This window comes from Odontesthes bonariensis, chromosome 9 (genome assembly GCF_027942865.1).
Source record: "Odontesthes bonariensis isolate fOdoBon6 chromosome 9, fOdoBon6.hap1, whole genome shotgun sequence".
In the NCBI taxonomy this organism is placed as follows: domain Eukaryota; kingdom Metazoa; phylum Chordata; class Actinopteri; order Atheriniformes; family Atherinopsidae; genus Odontesthes; species Odontesthes bonariensis.
In genome coordinates this window covers 12,554,742-12,577,035 of record NC_134514.1, presented here as the reverse complement: position 1 = coordinate 12,577,035, position 22,294 = coordinate 12,554,742, and the positions used below count along the sequence as shown (strand labels likewise).

Below are 22,294 nucleotides of genomic sequence, written 5' to 3'. Positions count from 1 at the left end.
TACTGTTTTTTCCAGTAAGTGTCACAGAACTTCAGTTATTTTAACATAGTCTGAGAGAATGAAAAGGCCCGTCATGGGGTTATAGGTTTGGTTATTTCTATTTTTGGTTGTTTTAACGGCTTATCATTATTAATATTTGTATCTAAAAAGTCAGATCTGCAGTGAGTGTAGGTTTGCCTTACTACAAATATGAGATGTGACACTGACTCTTTCTCTCTCGAAGTTGTCATTCATTCGCTTGACAGTATGCCTTCAGCGTGGCCGGTAACGGGGTATATTTCCTGTCATGATAGTGTTATTGCAGAACTAGCCACGTATCACTCGGCTTATTTCTATTGTTGCTCACAAACGCCTTCGGTTAAATCCAGCAGGCCATTTAGTTGCACAGATGCAGTGTTGGACTGTTGGCTTTCAGAGACAGTCACAGTCGATGCCCCTAACCCCATCAATTTATGAGCACAGATTGGGTTTCCAGAGAAGCATGAAGCATGTGGTAAAACTGTTGACTGAGGCAGACGCTGAAGTTTGCTTTTGAGAATTCTCCAGACCAATGTAGTCAGGAGGTTCCGGATCGTCTTGTCCATGGGACAGGCCGTCTGCGCTCTGTTGTCAGAGAGGATCTGTGGTTGACCTCTGTAGCTGTCACACACACTCGCAAAAGGGAAAGCTCACAATATGAGTAAAACAGGCTGTGTGCAAGTGTTCTGCTCTTATTAAATCTACATGTCTTTGTGCAGTGAAGTCATTGTACAAACAAGCAACAAAAAGGTTTCCATCCACCTGGAGCTCAACAGTAGCCACAGATGTTTACTTTGCTGAGCCCCATGGAAAGCAGTGCTCACTTAGTTTAACTGAAAGCCATGTAGAGTAACTGAGACACTGGGAATAATGATATTACACGAACAGGAGCGTTTGCCTTTAGACAGCAGGTGTACAAAGCATCATTTTAGACATTTTGATCCAGTAATTGTACGAGGAGTCTGTTCAATAAAAAGAGAATAAAACGCAGTGTATCTTTGTTTTTCTTCTTCAAAATTTGCAAAGTTTGTCTCTGGTTTTTGTGTAAAGTACCATTTTCACTACATGATGCCAGTTGCTGCTCTTTATATGGTTGTATTCAGTTCTTGGGCTAAGAATCTGCCTCTGATGTGGAGAGTGAGTCTCAGAAATGATTTATCTGCTCTTTGATGTTAAGAAGTGTGCTGATAGCTGAACTCTATGAATAGTTCATGAATAGCTTTTTTTTTCTCTATAAAGTGTCTTCTCTGGCTTTATTAGGCTGTTTTAATATAATCTTGTCATTTAGAAAGTATTATGGTTAGATTTAAGGCCAATTAGTGTTCATACATGCCCATCAAAGAATGAATCCTATAAACCACATACTTTTACTTTACTATTTATTAATGCAGCTCTCTGTTAAATCCAGCAGTGTGCTTCCCGCCCTCTGTTAATTCTACTCAGGGCTGGTTTTGTTCTTAGTCCCATGCTTCTCCTTTAACCAGCAGAGTCACTCTTTGTCCAATAAAATGCATGTAGTACTTGGGTGACTTTTGTTCCTACTGTAACGTTTCTTGTGAACACGCAGCAGAGCTAAAGCTGTTTCTCCAGTGTTGAAATTGAAATGAACGCAACCTGCTGTTTCCTGTGGTCTTTACCAACCACATTATCCAACCTCTCCCATGCTTTTCCCTCTACAGATGAAGCTGTGGAACAAGTACAAGGTGACCAGCATCCCATCTCTGGTGTTTGTGGATTCAGCCACGGGGAAGGTTGTGTGTAGAAATGGTCTTCTGGTGGTCAGAGATGACCCAAAAGGTGAGATCAAATTTCTACAGCCACAGATGCACTCAACATAATATTTGGGAAGCCTTCTTGCTAACCTCAAGCTGAGACCTTAATCCTCTTTACTGAATGGTTAACCGTAACCCTAACCACCAATTATTCAACCCTTAAAAAAACAACACTTTTTATTGTGCTAACAGGGGAACATTTAAAGGTCATGAGGACAGAACACTGTTTATGCTTTTCCCACACTTCTTGTCTGTCATATCTGTATAATCCTTCATTCTTGGTGAATAGCACTCTTCAGTCGCTCAAGGCTGTGGGTAACACTCCAAATCACCCACTGTGGCTTCACATGAGACTGTCTACTGTTATGGTCTCCCATTAAACAATGTACAATACAAGAATCAACAACTTGGATGTGAGACGGATTCAAAGTGCCATCTAAATGCCTGGAAGCTTATTAAAAGAAAGGGTGTGTTAATGTGCATTATTAGTGCTAAGCACAACGGCTGTTGCAGATTCTCCAGTTTGGTGTAAAACGGTGTGTAATTAAAATCTCAAGCCATGGAAAATCTTGCGGAAAATGTACTGTAAATATAGAATATATGTTTACAGCATGAGTAAATATGTAACGGTTATGTTTTTATTCTATTCACACCATGAATGTGTTGTAATTTCAGCCTCGTGCAAAAAGACAGTGAGTCATTCAGTCCTGTGTAAATAGTGCAGATGTTGTATACTCCAGGTTTTTGTTGGTTTCCTAAATGCCAAAGAGATAAAATTCAATAATCCCTCCAGACATTACAAACGTTATTAGCCAAAATTGATAATGTTTCATAAGGTCTTTTGGAGGGTATTATGACAGCCTGAAAAAGGTTTTCATCTTTTTTTTTTTAAATTTTTTTTTTTTTTTTGGCCATTTTACTCATAGTTCAACAATGGCTCAAATCCCCTGAGGGCTCCGCTTTTTTCCACGTTGCCAACTCCATATGGGCATTAGTGTTTGCCTTGCTGGCTCTGCACATGCATTCAGACATAACACAGAGATGATGTAACACACTTTAAAAATTCCTTTTCCGGGCGGTTTCATGTGTTTTTCGGGGTACTGCTGATTGTTTCAATGGAGAACCACAAACCACTAATGGGACAAACGGGCAGCAAGGCTGAATAGCATCACTCTGCCCATCATCCTCACAGATCTGACATTTTCATTTGCCTCCTGTTGTCTTTTCGGTGGAAGTTTGACTGAGGTTTTAGTTGCAGGCTAAATATACATTATTAGCTACGCAGCAACTGTTCATACTCAGGGACGGGACTATGAGCCACAGAATCGCAAGGAATGATAACTTTTGCAGCACTCTAAATAGCGCAACTAATGCAACTAAAAGCGCAGTATCTAACCTGCCACACTGTATCACACAGCTTGGGTATATATAAATAAGTAAAATAAAGGGTGCTGTAACTGAGGATATCCACTGTGGAGATATTACTCTCATATCAGTCAGCATTTGGCTGAAGCCTTTCCTTTTAACTTTTTCCCCTTGTTTGAGTTGATACAGCTATAATTACGGTCTCCATGGATATTATAGTGTGTCCATGTTTCAGTCCCTCATAAGCAAAACCTATCATTTCTGCACTTTGAAGTGGAGATGCAGAATTAACAAGAGTGGGCTCGCTTTCCTCTCCTGTACTGCGGGCGTCCTCGGAGGCTGAGAAAATCTAAATGTTTTAAAACGCCTCCTCTTCGTTCCCTGTTTGGTCAGCTTGAAATTAAAAAAAAAAAACAGTGTGTGCAGTCGGTCAGTAGTGAAAAGGGAGAAGAGCAGCACTTTGGCTGGGAAAACAGTGATGCGGGATGAGTTTTGTATGAGAATTTGGACAGATTTTTCTGTCAGTCTTATTAAAGCAATGCAAGCTACTCGGAATATTTCCACCACCTATTATACACCCTTCCAAAGTGGATGTGGGGAGATAAGAAATGTGTGATTGTACTTTCCTAACGAAGACAAAGAAATAAAAATAAGGCTTAGATTTTTTTTTGAACAGTTTTATAATGTTATCACATCGGGATTCTTTTCCTGTTTTTCTGTATTTGACCAATACAAGTTAGTTCATTTCCAGCCGCCGCAGTTCAGAGAGGAAACGGGCAGTGGAAGGTTTGTCATACACTGAGACTGAAAGGGGTGGGTGAGCAATTCAGGACCCTCTTCCTTTCACTCTCAATGAAAGGCCTGACTTGAGTGGCGGCAGACTAGCCTGAAGCGTAAAGATGGAGTACACTTTTATAATCAAGACAACAATGAAAGGCCATGCCTACACGGTGCAGACACATCATCCCTGCCTAATGAAGCCCTTGACAACCACGCTCACATAAAGAGGCCACCATGAAGCTACCATACAAGGTTTTATTCATAATTACCTCCTCTTAAATTCGGCTGTACCAAATGCATCTCCAGACCAGGACCAGAACAAAGAAAACGAAATAGAAAGTGTGAAAGAGAGCAGGAGGGAAGCATTTCTGGCACCCTTCGTTTGTGTGAGACTCTTAGCTTTTAGTATTCATTAAAACCATTTTTGTGCGTGTGCGTGTGTGTTCAAGGTGTCCCTTCTTAAAAGCAGATATTAGGGGAAAAAAAGTCTGATATGTGCAGACAATAAGTGTCAATGGGGCTTTCACCTACTGAAGAATGATTTTGAGCCATGCAAGTGGCTCAACTCTTTCGTCTAGATTTAAATATCTAAGTAGCTTTAAGAATAAAGACAATTTGGTAATGGCTGAAACTCCCAGGAAATTCCCAATATCTCGCTCTGCAAGTTAAACTATGAGCTTAACGCTTTGAGCTAAATATCTGCACAATTATTAGACGGATTGTCGTGATCCAGTGTCAGTTGCACCTGTTAATTGTTGAATTTTTTTTTTTTAACATTAGCATTTAAGTCAAAGCAGAGCTGTGGCTATGATCTCTTGTTTTTCTGCCCATGTTCCCCCTTTCATTGCGCACCTCCACTTCCCTTCCCTCTCTCAGGCCTGGAGTTTCCCTGGGGGCCGAAGCCATTTGCGGAGGTGGTGGCAGGGCCTCTGCTCAGGAACAACAGGCAGACAACAGACGGCAGCTCTCTGGAGGGACACTACGTGGGAGTGTATTTCTCCGCACACTGGGTGAGTGTAAAGAGAGGGAAAAAGGGAACAAAGAGGACTCCGGTTTTTACTTTCCAGGCCTGTTAACTATGTGAATACACTGAGACGCTGAAGAGAGGAAGGGGCAGAGCAGAGCAGGAAGGGGCAGAGCATGATAAGAGATATCAGCAGGAAAGTGGAGGCAATTGTGTTTGACAGTGGTTAACTGTCTCCATCAATCTTTTTGCCACCACATCTGGATCATGACTCACCGATGATCAGCTAAATTGTCAGCTAACTGTAACTGATGAGATGCAGCACATGCGTCAAAGGCCAGTCAGCCCAACAGCTGCCAGAGGTGCAGCCTCAGATACCGCCGACTCAGCATGCTGACGCCATAATGTGCTGGCTCGCACCCCAAACTCATTAAACACTGAAAACGACAAGTCACAAAGGCCATTCCAGGAGTTTATTTGTGTCATTTGTGTTTTTACACCACGTTACTCTTGGTTACTTCTGGTTACTTCTGTAAATCTATCTGCTATAAAAGTCATTTTACAGACCTGAAACACCAGCACCTCTGTTTATATATTTCTTTTCCCCTCAGTGTTCACGGGGACCTGAAATGGCCCTTGCCAGACAGACATGTGACCTGAATTTTTCTATATTCTATTTTTTTTTTTAGCTTTTGTAACTTTAGCCACAAGAAACAAAAGCCCAAAATAGACGGCATAATAAAATAATTGCACTGACACTACTCTGTTGTGGACAAAAAGAACACAATATAAAGTGTGAATGAGTCTGTTGATAATCACCAATCACCAAGTGGTAATCAAGGCTTTGTGCTTCACACTGTCATAGCACTGTCCCTTTGTGTTGCTGTGGATAAATCACAGAGCGTAACACGCTGTATCGAGTAGAAGCTTGGATTGCCTGCACCTAATTAGGCTTTACAGAATATGATGCATTATTATAACAAACAAAAATATCTTAATATACTAAAACGTATGAAAAAGATGCTCAAGCTTAACAAGTAACTAACCTGCCATATCTACTTATTAAAGTGAAAACATCAGTGTTGTGATTACAGTTTCTAGTGGCCAACAAATCCAAGATTACCAGGAAATGAGAAAATGAGCAAACTGAGAGAATAAGTACTCAATTGTACCTCTCTTACAAAAGTTATTAAAGCAGACTGAACTGCATATCTTCTCCAAATTGTCTCGTGCAAATTATAACCATTTTTGTTCTATTTTACCATCTGTTCAGAAGAGAATAAATATCATTGGGCAACACACGGAGCATGGGAAAGAGGTTTGGAGATAAGGTTGGTCTGTTTTTCTTCCTGCTGGCATCACTCTGATGTCACCCTCATGCCAGGCCCGCCTCCCCTCCCTCGGCCTGGATAGAATGTGGCCTCCCCAAGCACACACAGCAGAGCAAATATTTTCCTAATCTAGAGTATGGCAGCAGGATTAGTGCTGCAATACTTTGGGTTTTAAAGCAGTTGGATACAAAACAAGGGAGAATTGGCAGTTTGTGGAAAGGTGTTTGGTGACAAACAGAGGGAAAGCGTAGGGAAATACCCCAGCAAGGAAAGCTGCTGCAGCAACATATCACATTTAGTCATTTCTCCTCCGTTTGTCTCTTATAGTGTCCACCATGCCGCAGCTTGACCCGGGTTTTGGTAGAATCCTATCGTACCATCAAAGAGTCGGGGCAAAAGTTTGAGATTGTGTTTGTCAGCGCTGACAGGTGAGATTGGCTGTGATGTACAGTTTTTGTCTCGGGCTGTCAAGAAAGTAAATACTCATTTTCTTTCATCTGTTGTCTTGCTTTTTGGTGCTTTTCTGCCTTTCTAGGTCGGAGGAGTCCTTTAAGCAGTACTTCAGCGAGATGCCATGGTTGGCGGTGCCATATTCAGATGAGGCTCGGAGATCACGGCTCAACAGACTCTATGGAATACAAGGTATTTCACAGCCGCATCCTCCTCATAATGCCTCAGAGCTTCAAGCGAAGAGTAGATTTGTTTTTTTTTTCTATCCCTGCCTAACTAAGTTATGTCACAAACTGAAACACTGGCACAATGGCTGACAGCTCTCTGCATCAGGCAGGCAAATAGCATCTCAGATTGCCCTGCAGCCTGAGGAATGTGGGCTGGTTATCAAGTTTACTGTCTCACTGGCTGCTGAAGTGCAGCGCCTCAGTGCCTTGCTCTTTTCTCCCAATTCCCTCCACCGTGCCTGTGCAGAGGACTGTGAATGAAGTTAGCTGGGGCTGGCTCTCGGTCTGTCCTGCAAAGAATGCGAGGAATGCACAGAGGACGAGTCAACACTGCGCCCCTCCTGCACTCAAACCCCTGCAGTCCATGAACGCCTCCACCTCTGCAGACCTCAGTCCACATGCGCAGACAGGAACACACTGACTCATGCACAGCTAGCTGGCTGATGGTGTCTGTTTCTGATAAGGCTGCTAATAAGGTGAGGAGAATGTAATCAGAAGGATGGTGGGGGCCAAAACGTTCTGATTTAAAAAAAAAAAAAAAAAAAAAAAAAAAAAACATTAGCTCTGACTTTTTCACCTCTAGAGTGGGGAAAGTCATCTAAAAGGTAAAGAGATTCCACAAAGCAAATAAAATCTCAGTGGGAGAGGGAAACATCTGCATCACGAAGCAATAATTGGTGGAAATGACCCAAACTAACTTTCACAGTCTTGCCCATTTCCTCCCCTCCTCTGTTTGTCTTCCTCTCACATCCCACTCTCTTCATCTTTCTCTCTCCAGGTATTCCCACGCTGATTCTGTTGGACACAGAGGGTCACGTGATCACACGGCAGGGCCGGGTGGAGGTGCTGAACGACCCAGAGTGCCGGCTCTTCCCCTGGCACCCCCGGCCTGTGCTTGAGCTGAGCGAGTCCAACGCTGTGCAGCTCCACGAGGGGCCCTGCCTCGTCCTGTTTGTGGGTCAGTAGATGGGGATTTATGATGCAGTTTGGCTCCACATGGGGCTCTGACATAATGAAATGGCATTTACTGTGAGCGGATACTGAATGTCAGACTGTGTGGAAAAAAAATTGTGTCTAGGAGTTCCAGAGATGTTTGTAGCATTTACAAATCTGTGTGTTAATGTGGAAAGTGTGAACATATGTTTTCCAGTAGATCGAAGCCATTCTTTGACAAGAATGCAAAGCAGATTTGATGACATTATAGAACTGAGAAAAGATTAGGAGGATTCACAGCGATGACCCTCAAAATGTGAGAGGCCCCAGAAATCTTGAGGTCAAATCAAAGTGCAAAACAAGATGGAGACCATCTGTGTAGTGTTCTCATCTCTTTTTACCCACCTGTGCACCAGTTGTTGTTTTTTTTTTTTTACATTATTTTTTGTTCCCTCCTTCTTTTATTCAGATGCAGAGGAGGAAGGTGAGCTGGAGCCAGCCAAGGAGTTGATTCAGCCAATAGCGGAGAAGCTCATGGCCAAGTATAAAGCCAAGGAGGAGGAGACGCCGCTGCTGTTCTTTGTGGCTGGAGAGGTGAGATAGGCTGCTCTAAACATGAAACATAAATAAAGATTTCCGATGTGATTTTAAAGAATGGTCATTTTCTCTTGTAATGAGCAAAGACACTCAATAAATTAGATCCACCTGCTCTGGGGCTTTATGCTTTTCCCCTTGTGCATCATTTCATGACCATTGTGTCCTTCACAGTTTTACTTCAATTCAACCCACTCATCTTTGCTCCAGACTTTTATCTATCAGCTCCCGGTCTTTGGTGAAGGAAAAAAGGATTCAGTACTTGAGTTACAAAGTCTCTTATAGTTCCTCCTTGTTTAAAATTTGCAGGCAAAGTATGTACTGGTGAGATTGCTGCTAAATTAGCCAGAACAGCAGATGTGGGTCAATATCTGGATCATTTGTTGTTAAATGTTCCGTTTGTTAGTTAAGCACGTAAGTACTGTGTCTGCTGAGTGTTGCTGAGCGGGTCGTCAGTTTTTAAAACTTTTTTTTAAATTCGTAAACGGCTTCCAATCACACTTCAAATTACACATGTGGTCGAGCAGACACCGAACAGCGGAAACAACAATCTTATGGTAAAGATCCTGTTGAAATGGCATTATTCGACGCTCTGTTTGAACCTTCAGCATAGACACTCAGTCCTATCCATGATCCACAATTCAGCCGCTTGTCTCTGTTCTCCTGTGTAGACCCGGAGCTTTACAGCCAGCTCTCTCCTTCAAATCACCCTCCCATCTCCTGCTGTATCTCTTACATTTTCCCTTCGTGGGATGAACCATTGAGTTTTCAGAACTTATCTTATCTCGTGTTGCTCTGTGGCGACCTTTCCAGAGCTGGTGGTGTTAGCAGCAACAGCACACATAATTACCAGCTTAGCTACCTCTCTCCTCAGTCCCCCTGTTCTCTGCCCTCCAGCATGCCTTCCTCCCAGATCTCCCTCTGCCCAGCCATCTGGGAGAACAGCGCAGGTTTCTTGTGTCACGTACTAAAAAAGCAGGCTCAGGTTTCGGCCGCGGGGCTCGCACATGTGCTGTCAGCACCACCCTGACTGCTCCGCTCCAATATCAGCCTTGAAATGTCAGTGACACACGAACACGGAGCGAGAAAATGCTCAGATTTTCAGAAAGATGAAGGCCGTCACGACAACATTAGGGCTTCATTGTCTTTGTGCCAATTTTTATTTGACCAAACACAAAGAAACATTGTTGCGCTGAAGCTTGTAGTAATTCAGGAGCTTCTCGTGTTAGCGGTAGTCTGTGTTTGCTTTGTTTCCCTTGTGGCACACATGCAGAGCCATATATTTTTATATCCATGTAGTGCAGGTAGAATTTCCTGGCTGTAGCTTAGCTTTCGACGAAATCACCAGGTTTCATTTCCAGATTGGGTTCACAGTTGGATATCACTTCCCATTTTAGGGATTCAGTGGAGCTTCCAGGCTCTGGGCCCGGACTCCTTCACCTTGGCCTGGGTTTGCCCTGGTACTCGCACACTTCACTGCCAAGTCAGCAGCTGGGTTTTCTGTGTCCATGAGACGGCAGTATGCTGGCAGTTTCTTAGGGAGAGGCTGGGCTGAGACGAATGACACCAGATCTTCTTACCCTACTGTAAAAAAAAAAATAAACATTCGCCACAGAGTGGTGTACTGCTTTATAAATTCAAAATATAAGATATTTTCTTTATTTTTACTGTGTGTACACAAGAAATTACACAATTATTGGATAAGTGATGTGCATTTTTGACGGCCTCTGGTATTTGTGATGTACTTACCTTACCTCTAGTGCCACCATGAGGTTCACATGAGTGCTAATAAATCAAAGGTTTCAGCAACAGTTTGATAGATTGTCGTGATTTGGGGCACCGCCTTCCTCCAGCAACACAGTCAGGTTTACTGTTGGAGCTGAAATGATTTGGTGTCAGCAACAATCACTTGTCTTTTCTTCTCACAAAAATTCTACATCCCTAAAAGTTCCAAGCTCTAACTCGATCTCACATTTGTGCCACATTTAGTCTTTTGGAATCGATGGAGAAGACGGCTGATGGCATTAGTTTGGGCATCAGCATTCACCGAATTGTATTTTTCATTCTTTTTGATGTTTCAGAGAACAAACCGTGATAAAAGAAATAAACACCAGATTACAGACATGTGAAAAAGTCAGCATGTTCATCTCCAGTTCCAGTTCAGGGTGCACTAAAAAAAGGCGTGTGGAAAAAGTAAGACCACCCATATGTGACCTGGGCACCTTGCAGTCATTGAGTGGACCCTGAACTCCTCTGTATACCAAAGTATTGTAGAGTCACATATGAGGCAGAAAAGTGATCCCAAGCACCTAAGCAAATCGAAAACACAATGGCTGAAAATGTAAAGAATCAGTGTTGCAAAGAGTCAATAAAGGTCCAGACCTCAGCTTAACTGAAATTCTATGGTAGGACTTAATGGCTGCAAACTTCAATGAACTGAACAGCGTGGACTGATATCATACAGAAAACAATTACTTCATTATTGCTGCTAAAGGTGGATCATGGGATGTACTTAGTTTTTCAAATATTGCTTCTGTTAAGTAAATAATGACACTGTGTATTATGTCATGTGTTGTTCATTTGAGGTTGTATTTACTTAATTTTAAGACCTAGTAAGGATCTGATGATTTATTTATTTTTATTATATCCTGCTATGTACACTCCTTTGGAACTGAAGGAGAATGTACTTTCCTCTTAACATGACTGTATTTAATATTCAAAATATGGTATTTTCTGCCTTTTTTAATATTTGCTGTTAGGGGGTGAATTGAATAACTAACTTTGTTACAGAGATGAATGTTGCCTTTTAGGATTAAAATGTTTTTAACCAGCACCGTTATCAGGTTTAAGTACTTAAAATAAAAAAATATTTGCAAAACTAATGAGTTCAGGGCTGCATAGTTTGTAGTTGTTAGCATGCTAATACTAACTAGCTGAATAGGAAAAAAATATTCAACTGCTTAAAATCAAAATATCAGCATTGTGATTGTGAGCGCTAGGTTTGATTATGAAAGGGATCTCATGTAGCTTGTAAATGTTGTAGGATATTAGTAGCTGAGCAGTTAGTGCTGACGTCCAGTATTTGCCCGTGATGATCGTTCCTCAAGGCTTGTCCAAGAGATGAACGCAGCCCTAGCTTAGAGACCAACCGGAAGGTTTGTTATTGCTCTTAGCTGAGGCTTTATCAGGTGGTCATCGTCGTGAAATGCCACAGTGCATCAATAATCAGAATAATCCTGACATTGCCCAGCAGGTTCCACACGGTGAACACATGCTGAGCCTTATCACCGCACTGAGTGTGGGCGGCAGCAGCGAGGCCTTTTGTCTTTTTTGTTCTGGGCTGAGCTGCAGAGGGCGGGGGGCCTCTGGAATGGCGGCAACTCAAGAAAAGCAGTTTACACAAGCAGGAAAGCCACACAAAAGAAGATGCATGACTTCCTATGGAGGTAAATACTGATGCAGAGATTACATCTTCTCATATCAGTGAGGCGGGAAAGGCCACAGTGAGAGACTGTGGAATTTCTCTCTTTGTGGCTTCTTCACACCGCATGCCCAAAAGATCTATAATCTACGCTTCATGTGGCTGCAAGAGAGCCTGAAAGGGAAGACTTTTATTTGTAGTAAGAGGGGAAAAAAAGCAGTATTTCACTGGTAACAACGCTGTCCTCTTTGATGGCTTACATCTGTGAGTATTAACTGTTCAGTGCTTGGTGATTTGCAGCGTAATAGAACGGGCTTACTTCAGAGGGAGTTAGCTGCCTTTGAGAAAATACCACACTGCAGCTCATCTGTTCCATCTCTTTGCAGTATTGCGAAGTAGAGGTCACAGACTTCATCCTCCTGGCATATTTATCCTTTTTAGGTAGGGACACTGCCAAGCTTTTCAATGACAAGCATGAGAGCTGATTGTGTGGTTTGATCTATTTAGCACGAATAGTTGAGGATTTTTATTTAGCAGAACCACAAAGAGCTGAGAGGACGGGGTGGTTGAGTTTTTAATGTAGCAGGAAATTCATCCAAAGCCACTCGTCATTGACTTTGTTTGCACTAAACACAAAGAGGTGCATAAATCACTAACTAAAAGTATTGACATCAGAGGCACTGCTCCCATCAAAAGTCTCGCTCTTTGTTGCAGTGCCACCCTCTGGCCTTTTCTCGTAACGTCTGCATTCGCAGCTTAATCTTTTCCATATGAAGCTGATCTTTAATCTTTGAGAGTCTCCCACCGAGCACACAAAGCCAAGGGGAGATCGGGTCATGAGAATGAGAAGAAGTCGGCACTGTTAGATCCCCAAAATAATTTAACTCTCTTTATAAGTAGGCAGCACTTTGATTCACAGGATCTTCCTCAGACAATTCACAGGCTTGTGTACCAGAACATTTATGCTTGGAAACGTGTACTTTTAACATAGAATGTTCAAAATTCTATTACTTTTAGGTGTTTGCACTCCAGTGAACTGTTCGACCTTAGCACATGAAATCCATTTAACTTGGAGCTGTAACAAGAAGAATGGATCTCTGTGAGGGCAGGAATGCCAGCTGCAGAAGTTCTCCCAGCTGGAACTGAAACTGAATTTCTTATTCAGTCTCAATAATTAATGGCATTCTCGCGCTTGTTTGAAAGCTGCTACGTGCCTGTCCGCCTGTTTGTGATTCATTCTTGTTACCTTTGGCTACAGCTGTGAGTCTTGAGTTGTTGAAGGGTGAAGGTGACATCAAGCCTCAGGCTGAACATGGGTGAGGGTCTTTGAAAATAACTGCAGAGAAATAAAACTGGACTCCAGCTAAGCCCAGCAGTAATCTATTTTTAACACCCTCCTTCACGAGTCTGTGTATCATCTAACGGTTTCCTGCATATGCTATTCAAAGGCTATGCGATTGGGAAAGCTCTGAGAAAGCGGGGGATCTTGTTGGACCCCCACCTGGTTCCTTCCCGTCTCTCCACACAGCAGGATGTGTGACTAAGCAGAAACTCTCTGGTTTCTCTGGGCAGGCTGCCTGCAGGATGACATCAGAACAGATGAGTTTCAACCTTAACTGTCTTAGGGAGTGTGTATTAGTGAAGATGGTGTCAGGCAGTTCGGGATGTTATGAGGTAACCGCATCGTGTAGTTCAAGTACAGGGCGCTGTCCTCATTTTCTGAAATCTGAGCTGATGAGCTGGAGTGAGCGTCTTCAGAGAAACATAATTGACTTTCATTTTTGTCCAAGTAATTAAAATGCTACATCAGCATGGATAATGAGATCCAATGTAAAAAAAAAAAAAATTCCCCTCACTTTGCAGCCGCTCACCCCCAGTACACATACAGAGCTGCATCACTTGCAGCCCTGTAAACATTTGTTTTTTGATGTTTACAGGGATTTCCTGGAGATGTTTTTATACCTGAAGATCGTGCTCATATTCCAACTTAATTAGTTGAAATTCTTTAAAAGAAAAAAAAAAAAGTATCTATACTTTCATGCCTTTTTGACAGATTACATATCAGCAGGTCATGGCCAGTTGAGCCTCAGGGGTTAAACATGGTTCTGTGACGCCTACATGTTGGTGCTCCAAAAAACTCACTTCTAAATGAGTGAGCATTTTGCTGCCACTTCGGGGGCAATCTCAGATAGAAGTGGAACAGTCTGATCTTTGGATTACTTTTGGTTGTTGATGTTCTTGTTGGTCCTTTACCTTTGCACTGCTGCGGAAAAGACAGAAATCATGTTGGACAAAAATTGGCTTTGTGGGGGAGTCCATTGTAGTCGTTTGTCTGTCTTTCACTCTTGTTTTGCTCTTTCGTCCTCTCTACAATTTAATCGAATGTTGCTGGCCCCTCCTAACTTGAGCTGATTTTCAAGCAACTGCCATTAAACGTACTCGTGGCATAATTTCCGAGGGTTACACGATCTTGGGTTTAAGGATGATTGCAGCCTAGTCTGCCTGCATTGATTAAATAACCAAAACAGGGGCAAACCAAGGATTTTTTTTCCAAGAAATGAGGGATATAGGCTATACATTTCACCAAACATCCATTGTTTACTGTTGGCTACAATTTAGATTGGATTAGCGATGTCCCACGAGATGTAAATACAAGATTGTTGCAGCAGTGTTTAAAGTGCCACAGTTAGTAACTTTTACTCATCTGTAAAGGCTCAAGGCCCCAGTAACCAGACAGAGGTACTTCAGGGGTCAATCATAGTTCAGTGGGGGTCCATGGCAACCACCCATGATCCAAAATCCTTCCCTTTTTAGATGAGGTGAAATCGAGCAGGGATACCAAAAAGGAGCCCTTTCAGATTAGTTCTGACATGAAACCTCTGAGGTTCATCAAAAGCAGCATTTCATTTGGTTGCAATCTGCAATTTTATACTGCTGGAAGTCAAAACATCCAAAACCTTGTACCTTTAAGTACTTAGAGCTGTCATAACCTAAATAATTGAGAAGTGATGGGCTGCTGAACACAATAAGATGGGAAAGTCTCTGCTTAATGTTTTACTTCATGAAAAGGCCATTACTGCAATATCCCACTTTGAATTTTTTCTCTCTCTTTCACCACAGGACGACATAAGTGACTCCCTGCGAGACTACACTAACCTGCCAGAGGCGGCACCTCTGCTGACTATCCTGGACATGTCGGCCCGTGCCAAGTACGTTCTGGACGTAGAGGAGATCACGCCAATCGTAGTGGAGCAGTTTGTCAACGATTTCCTGGCTGAAAAGCTCAAACCAGAGCCCATTTAAAGAGGGAGTCAGTAGAAATCGGACATGCTATATGGAACTCGCTCTGTCATCTGAACCCGACCCGTTGCGACACCTCTCACCCTTCCCAGCTTCCCGTGTTCTGACCCAGCTCCCCCGCTGACTGTTAGAGAAATGTCTCATTTTTACTGACATTTTAACATTTTTTTTTTAGACATCTTTCTCTTTCCATGGAGTCCTCTCTTTCTCCTGTGGTGCCTTGCATTGATTATAGTCCATACAGTAATATATATGGAGATTGTTTTTCTTTTTTGTCTGTTTTTTGGCCTCACAAGTTTTTACACAATAGCATTTCTGAAGTCTAGACAAAACCAGAGAATTACCCAGTGGACCTACTTATTAAGCTGATTCTTTGCTTTCTGTTTTGTCTGCAAGATCCGTGTTACTTTTGTTTGCTGAATGATGTTAAAAATAAAATGCATTTTTACAATTGTAATTCAAATGAAGTGCAGATGGTCTAAATCTTAGTAGATGTAGCTGTAATCCTATTTAAATAAAAGAAACAGTATGACTGGTGCACACGCAATAAGGAGCACGCTGCTTGCTTGTAACAGACCAATCATTGATGTTTTAAAGCCCCTGTGTCTTGTTGTGTGTGTTCGGATCATCTCTAGCCAGTTATTAATGGTGGTTCTCATCTCAGAGTCATTATGAGGATTTTCTGTGAAGGTCCTCTTATGACAAGAGGCCAGGTTATTATTTTAGAGGCACAAAAATCGTATTTTAAGAAGTGTTGAATGTATAAATCCATATAGTCTGTTACTTCAGTCATGGCTTCTCACAACAATTAAAAATTCACTGGCAAGCACGAAGATTTGTTAAGTTTCATCTATAAAGTTAGCTCATGTTAACGAGACACTCACCACATCCTCTGTCAGATGCATTTAGAGACTTGAGGGCTCAGCAGCTACAGTAGAACTACAATTTGTTAAAGGAGACTGCATTTAAATTGACCAAGTCTGTATATGTGCACACTCCAGCTTGGATGAAGACTTGTAATCTCACTCTTTATATTATTAAATGTTGATTTGACAGACTTTCATAGACAGTCCGATTGCAGATGTAAATGATGAAGACAAAGCATGTCCCTTTAATGAATAGACATGCCCCAAGCCATACTGCATCTATTTAAAGGTCCGGAAAGAGTCGGAAAAAGGTGAAATGCCACTATGGAAGGGGGGAAAAGAGGCTTTACAGAGTGTAGCGTTGACACGTTATTAATTAATATTTACCTCGAAAATAGCTGGGACACCACCTCTTTTATTTTAATTTGTTACGTTACAGTCCAAAGAGGAAGACTGTTTAAAATCTTGCAATCCTAGTATGTTATTTTAAGAATCAGTCTCATTCTGAGTCGTGCGTCCTATTTGGATTGGTAACCGGCTTTAGTAACTGTCTGTGACACTCTTAAGTGGCTTAAAATAAACATTTATTCAACATTGCACAGGTATATAGGGGTATAAACAATTGATAAAGAGACAGAAATTAGAATTATTGGGGAAACCAAAAAAAAGGGTAATAGGGAAGAAAGGAGCAGGCCATTAACAGAGTTACCTATCAAAAATGTGACTAAATCTGGTTCATAACACGGATATTGTGCCAACAGTCTTCTGCCCGCGTAGGTCTGTTCATTCGTCGCTTCCAGAGAAAGTTTTCACTTTATCCACGGTTTCAAAAGATCTCAAACCAGCACCTTACTTTGTCGTAGAGTATCGTGGTTATTTACAAGGTGAGCGTCAGTCCTTGGAGACCACGTTTCCTTGGTTACCAGCGGCTGGGCGTCGTTGTTGGAGACCACGTTTCCTTGGTTACCAGCGGCTGGGCGTCGTTGTTGGAGACCACGTTTCCTTGGTGACCGGCTGGGTGACGTTTAGTCGGCTGTTCTTCTTGGGCCGGGCGGTGTGATTTAGCAAACACTCGCGTGTATCGGACCAGACTTTATAAAAAAAAGGAAGTCTAAAAAAATGGGAATTAATAGTTACGGAGTAAAATAGAGAGAGGACAGAAGAGTTGAGCTAAGAGCAAGCGATAAGACTACAAGAGGTCAAAAATTGTAAGCATAAGCTTAGGGGACAAAGGGAGTGGTCAAGGCTTGGAGGACCACAGGGAGGTCCCAGAGTTGCGGATTTTGAGAGTAAGCAGTAAGAGCGAGCTAAGAGGGGGAAGATGGTAGATATGAGAGCGAGAATCTCTGGTGCGCTCGGGTTTTAAACTCGAGGTCACATGTCAGCTTTCGTCCAATCAGAGTTCAGCTGGCTTTTGACCAAAGGGAAAAAAGGGGGGTTGACCATGCTGAATTCATGAGACAAAAAGGGGGGATTCTGCTCCTTTCTTATACCGTATTTAACCCATATGACAGTGATTTTAGACAATATAATGTTCTTAACAGACAATAATGTCACATAAAAGCAGGCATAAACACAAATATGAGCATGAAACACTTATTAGCATACAATACTTCATATTATCATGACAAAAATGGTAATGACAACTTTGCTTGCTGTTAATTTAGAATGATCTGCAGCTGTTCGAGTAATACCTGTGGAATTAAACCCTATTAGGTTTTGCATTGCACATAATGAGAACATTAACATCCGTAGTTGAAATTGTCCATGGTTGTTTAGGCTGATATATTGAAAAGTGTCCGTTATCCATGTCCTTTGGGGGGCACTGTGGCTCCACGAGAGGGATCCCTTTTAAATCCAATTTTCATAATTTGCTAATTGAAGAAGGTACAAGAATGGCGAATGTTTCAAAATGATCTGTAGGTTTGTCCAGTAATGATTTTCACACTTTCAGTCTACGGAAAGCGAGGTTTATAGTGGAATTTTCACTCTCTGAAAATAGGGAAGTGTGGCATTCCTTCAGGTTGGACCAGCAGGACATTTGAGGCTACATCTGCTCCCTTATCAGGAGGTGTCCTACATAATTTATTATTCGTAGCTGGTCTGGGGGAGAGAAGACTCGGAAACAAAGAACCCCATTTAGTTGGTCTCACATCTGGCTCCGTTATCTCCTTTGAGCTGATCCGTTGAGAGGGTCGTAAAGAGGGTACGTTTCTTGATGTCAAGAAAGGTTGGATCTTTATGTAAACATCTCTGTGCTCTGTCTTTCCTGAGAGCACGCTACATATCCCCCACTTGATTTGGAGGTGTCCTGGGGAGATCTCGGAATCACGGAGGAGTAATCCCAGTGGTCTCAGGTCCAAGAGGCTGAGGTGTTCTCTGAGGTGGTTGTGTTGGCTTTTCCTATCTTGTAGTACTATTTTACTGTAAGACTTATGGAATTAGAAAAACATATAAAAAGATATAACGAATTTAACTACGGTTTCTTAAGGGACTATAGTCGTAGCCTGAAACTAATGTCTAACCTATCTTCTAGCTAATTCTTTATAAAAGGGTAAATGGACTAAGTAACAAAGAAAAATCAAAAAGGGGCAGAGGTGACAGAAAAGTTGGCTTAGAGTTATACTTCATTCGCTAGTTCGTGGACTGCAGGGGAATATATGACTCGGGGTTCTTCCGATTCTGTCTCCTCATCAAAAGTCACTAGATCGGTGGTGTTTTTGTCCTGATCTGGCTTCTTACGTTTGTTACGTCTCATGGTCCATTTGAGTAGGTTAATTTGGCCCTGGAGGGCGTTAGCGCGTCGAGAATATAGGTACGCGATTCCGAAGGTGAGGAGGTAGCCTAGGGCAACCATAGTCGCGGTTACTGTGTCGGGGCCTGACCATGAGTAGGATATAGTTGGTCGGGGAGGTTTGTTGCTGGAGGTTATTTCTTTCAGCACGTTCTCTATGGGACTGACGTCAATGGTTTTAAAACCTTCAAATTGGAGTTGAGTGACCGTGTCTGCCTCAAGCTCCAGGGATTGCTTTGAGTAGAAATCGGAGATTTCTATTTCCCCGTCGTATTGGTCAGGATTAAGGTGGTAAAGGGCCAGGTCTCCTATGTGAAGGATTGCGCCTTCAGGAACTGTGACCCACAATGTGCGGTTTGGTAGTTCCATTTTGGTAGACGTGTCGTGTTGATCGTAACTAATAGTGGCGGTCTTCGCTGGAGTGTTAACCAACCAGCGACTTCCCACAGTTTCTGCTTGGGTGTTAGTTACTTGGTATTTTGGTGTGAGAGTTGTTTGGCACTGGGAGTCTTCGGTGAGAAGTTTAAGTCCACAGAGGCCCCCAGTGTCGTCTCTAACGAATGGTTTGCTGGGGCAGAGATAATGAATGTCTCTGGTAAGGGTGCACATTTTTAAATTGGGCGCGAGGTAGAGATCTGGAGAACTATCGTGGTACGCTACCACTGTTGGTGTGTGCACTTTAACGTGGGTTTCACCTTTCCAGATTCCTACGTTGATGACGTCTTTTAGTCGGTAGATGTTGTCGAGGGTAACTATGGGAAGATTAATGAGGAAGGCTATTTCGCGGCCTTCGGGATTTACGTGAATGGGGACTGCGCTGCCTAGTGTATAAGCTAGATGTGCTTGCAAGGGGTTAACAATTTCTCTAGTGGCCGTGGACAGAATGTCCTGTACTACGGCTAGCGACACTAGGTACGGAGGGATTTTTCCCATAGCTAGAGTATCAACGGAGGAGCTAACATCTCTTATCAGATCAGACATGAGCATAGTTACCAGCTGTGTGTGAGCATAATCAACCTTTAAAACTCCCAGCAGTGTGTCTTCTGCTGCGACTGTCTTCATCAGGGTTTCACTATGGGAGTTCAAAACCAAGACCGTGCCTTCCACAGTTTTGGTCACCGTGCTGAGCTGTCCTCTCTGCAAGTCTAGTTGCTGTTGGATGCCCGGGATTTCACCCTGCAACTCACCCATATGACGCTTTATCGCGGCAATGTTTACGGCATTCACGGCTGACGCCCCCAAACTGAATAGGGAGCCGACGGCGGATGCGGCTGCCAGTAGTCCCCCAATGAAGCGTTTCTCCCTTCTGTTCGCCCCACTCAGTTCTGATTGAGTGATGGTGAACTTCTGGAGTTGTTGCAACATATGGGTGATGTCTACCTCCGCATGAGTGATGACTTCTCTCTTCCACCGAGCGCCGGCCCACGAAGTCAGTTTGGCGGAGCTAGGCACGTTCCTCGTGCACAGCACACTAGGACTGAACCGGACATACACCTTCTGGGTGTGTAGCCGGCAGTTGGTGATCAGGAGTCCGGGTTGTTCCATTAGAACAATTCCGGAGTCTGGTCCGGGTTCAACGATCTCAGTCCAAGTGGGAATAGTTGCCAGTCCCATCGTCGCAAGTATGAGCCAGAGTGTCATCATCCTGGTGAAAAACAGTGATGGATATTAGGGCTTATTTCAAATTGATACACTTTTGGTTGGACGGAGGTTAGAGTTGGCTAGTTCACCCCCACTTGCAGTTAGTGTGTTAGTAGCTTTTATTAGACAGGCAGTCGGATCGGGAAGACGGATTTTAGTTTGAACTATTCTGGTTTTGCCTATTTTGATTTTAGTTCCTTGCTAATAATATTGTTTAGGAGGGAGCTCTGTGTTCTTTTCTTTTATCGTTTTTGTTAAGGCTTTTGCTCCCCCCCTTGTGGATCTCGGTTTTATGGGTCTGCTGGGACCTTATTGTCCTCAGCGGGTCCCCTAAAGCTTTTATGTGGTCTAATTTGGTTTCTGTGGACCCATTTGGACTTGGCTTCTTTCTGTCCTTGGCTGATTTTTATCTGATACACCACTGGTGACAGTTTTTCGGTGATCAGGTGGGGTCCTGTCCATCGAGGAAGGAACTTTTTGGCCAGCTTTCCAACCTTGTGACTCGTCTGTTCACCGGTTTTGGTGAAGTTGTAGTACCAGACCTTGTCCCCCACTTGGAGTTCCTCCTGTGAGGCTTTTTGGTCATAATAGCTCTTTCTTCCCTCGACCGATTTTTCCAGGTGTTTCTGAGCGAATGCAAAGGTTACCTGTAGGTGTCTGCTGAGGTCCTTCATGTACTGGTGAGTGGTGTACGCTGTTGCTACACTGGCTTCACCTGGTTGGTAGAGCAGATGCAGTGGCATTGTCATCTGTCTGCCTGTCATCATTTCAAACGGGGAGATTCCCGTTGCTTCGTGTGGTGTTGCTCTGATGGCCATTAAGACCAACGGTAATTTCACATCCCAATCTCGTTGGTTGGATGCAACGTACTTCTTGAGTATGTTCACCACAGTTCGGTTGGCTCGCTCTACTTGACCTGAGGCTTGCGGGTGATAACTGATGTGAAAGTTTGCTTTCACACCCAGAGCTTGCCACAACTGTTGCATGACTTCTGCCGTGAAGTGTGTTCCTCTGTCTGAGTTGACACGACTCGGAAGGCCGAATCTTGAGAACACATGGTTCATGAGCAGGTAGGCGGTAGTTTCAGCTGTATCGTTTGCAGCTGGTAGGCATTCTACCCATTTGGTGAATGCACATGTAACCGTGAGGAAGTATTTGTTGCCTCTGGTTGATTTGGTGAGAGGTCCCACCCAGTCAATTTGGAGGTCTGACCATGGGAATGAGATGCCTCTCCTCTGCAACGGAGCCCGGTGTATCGGGTTTGTCGGCTGAAACTGGCAACACACAAGGCATCCTTTGATGTAGTCGGCTACATCTTTTCTCATTTTTGGCCAGTATGCCACTTGTTTTAACGCGCTGTATGTTGCTTTGACACCTTTGTGTCCAGCCGCGGGAAGGTCGTGTGCGTGCACAAGCATCACCCCCCTTTGGTTTCGAGGGACCACGAACGCAGGTGAAGAGAGTGCGTCGGAAACATGAACTAAGACACCTTTGACCAACCGCAGGGCTGATCGAGTGGCAAAGAGTTTCCTTAAATCAGGAATGTTATTGAGGTCAGACTCAGAGGGTGTGTTTGAGCCGTCAGACACGAACAACACCATTTTATTGATGGCAGGGTCGAGCGATTGAAGGGTGACCAGGTCAGTGTCGGTGAACGCTGGTTCCACTGACACTGATCCATCGTTAGATGTCTGGGCGGGAGGGTTTGTTTTGGAACGCGTCACCACACAGATCTGTGGTTCGGAGGAGTCCGCGGTGGCTGCGGTTAGCCACGAGGGATCCAGTGACCAGGGGATGCCATGCATCGCTCCCTGTTTTGCCAAGGAATCAGTTAGATC

The 22,294-nt window shown here is 43.2% G+C and overlaps 1 protein-coding gene across 1 annotated transcript in view; it reads left to right on the top strand.

Annotated features, from left to right (window-relative positions):
* The window catches only part of nxn (nucleoredoxin), a 57,409-nt gene extending 41,421 nt beyond the window's left edge, over positions 1 to 15,988 (top strand). The window contains exons 2-8 of the mRNA XM_075473167.1: positions 1,698 to 1,815; positions 4,812 to 4,945; positions 6,558 to 6,658; positions 6,766 to 6,872; positions 7,686 to 7,865; positions 8,310 to 8,434; positions 14,976 to 15,988. Of these exons, the coding sequence (XP_075329282.1) occupies positions 1,698 to 1,815; positions 4,812 to 4,945; positions 6,558 to 6,658; positions 6,766 to 6,872; positions 7,686 to 7,865; positions 8,310 to 8,434; positions 14,976 to 15,158 (948 nt within the window). The 3' untranslated portion in view covers positions 15,159 to 15,988. The remainder of the gene's footprint in view (positions 1 to 1,697; positions 1,816 to 4,811; positions 4,946 to 6,557; positions 6,659 to 6,765; positions 6,873 to 7,685; positions 7,866 to 8,309; positions 8,435 to 14,975) is intronic.
* Positions 15,989 to 22,294: the final 6,306 nt, after the last annotated feature.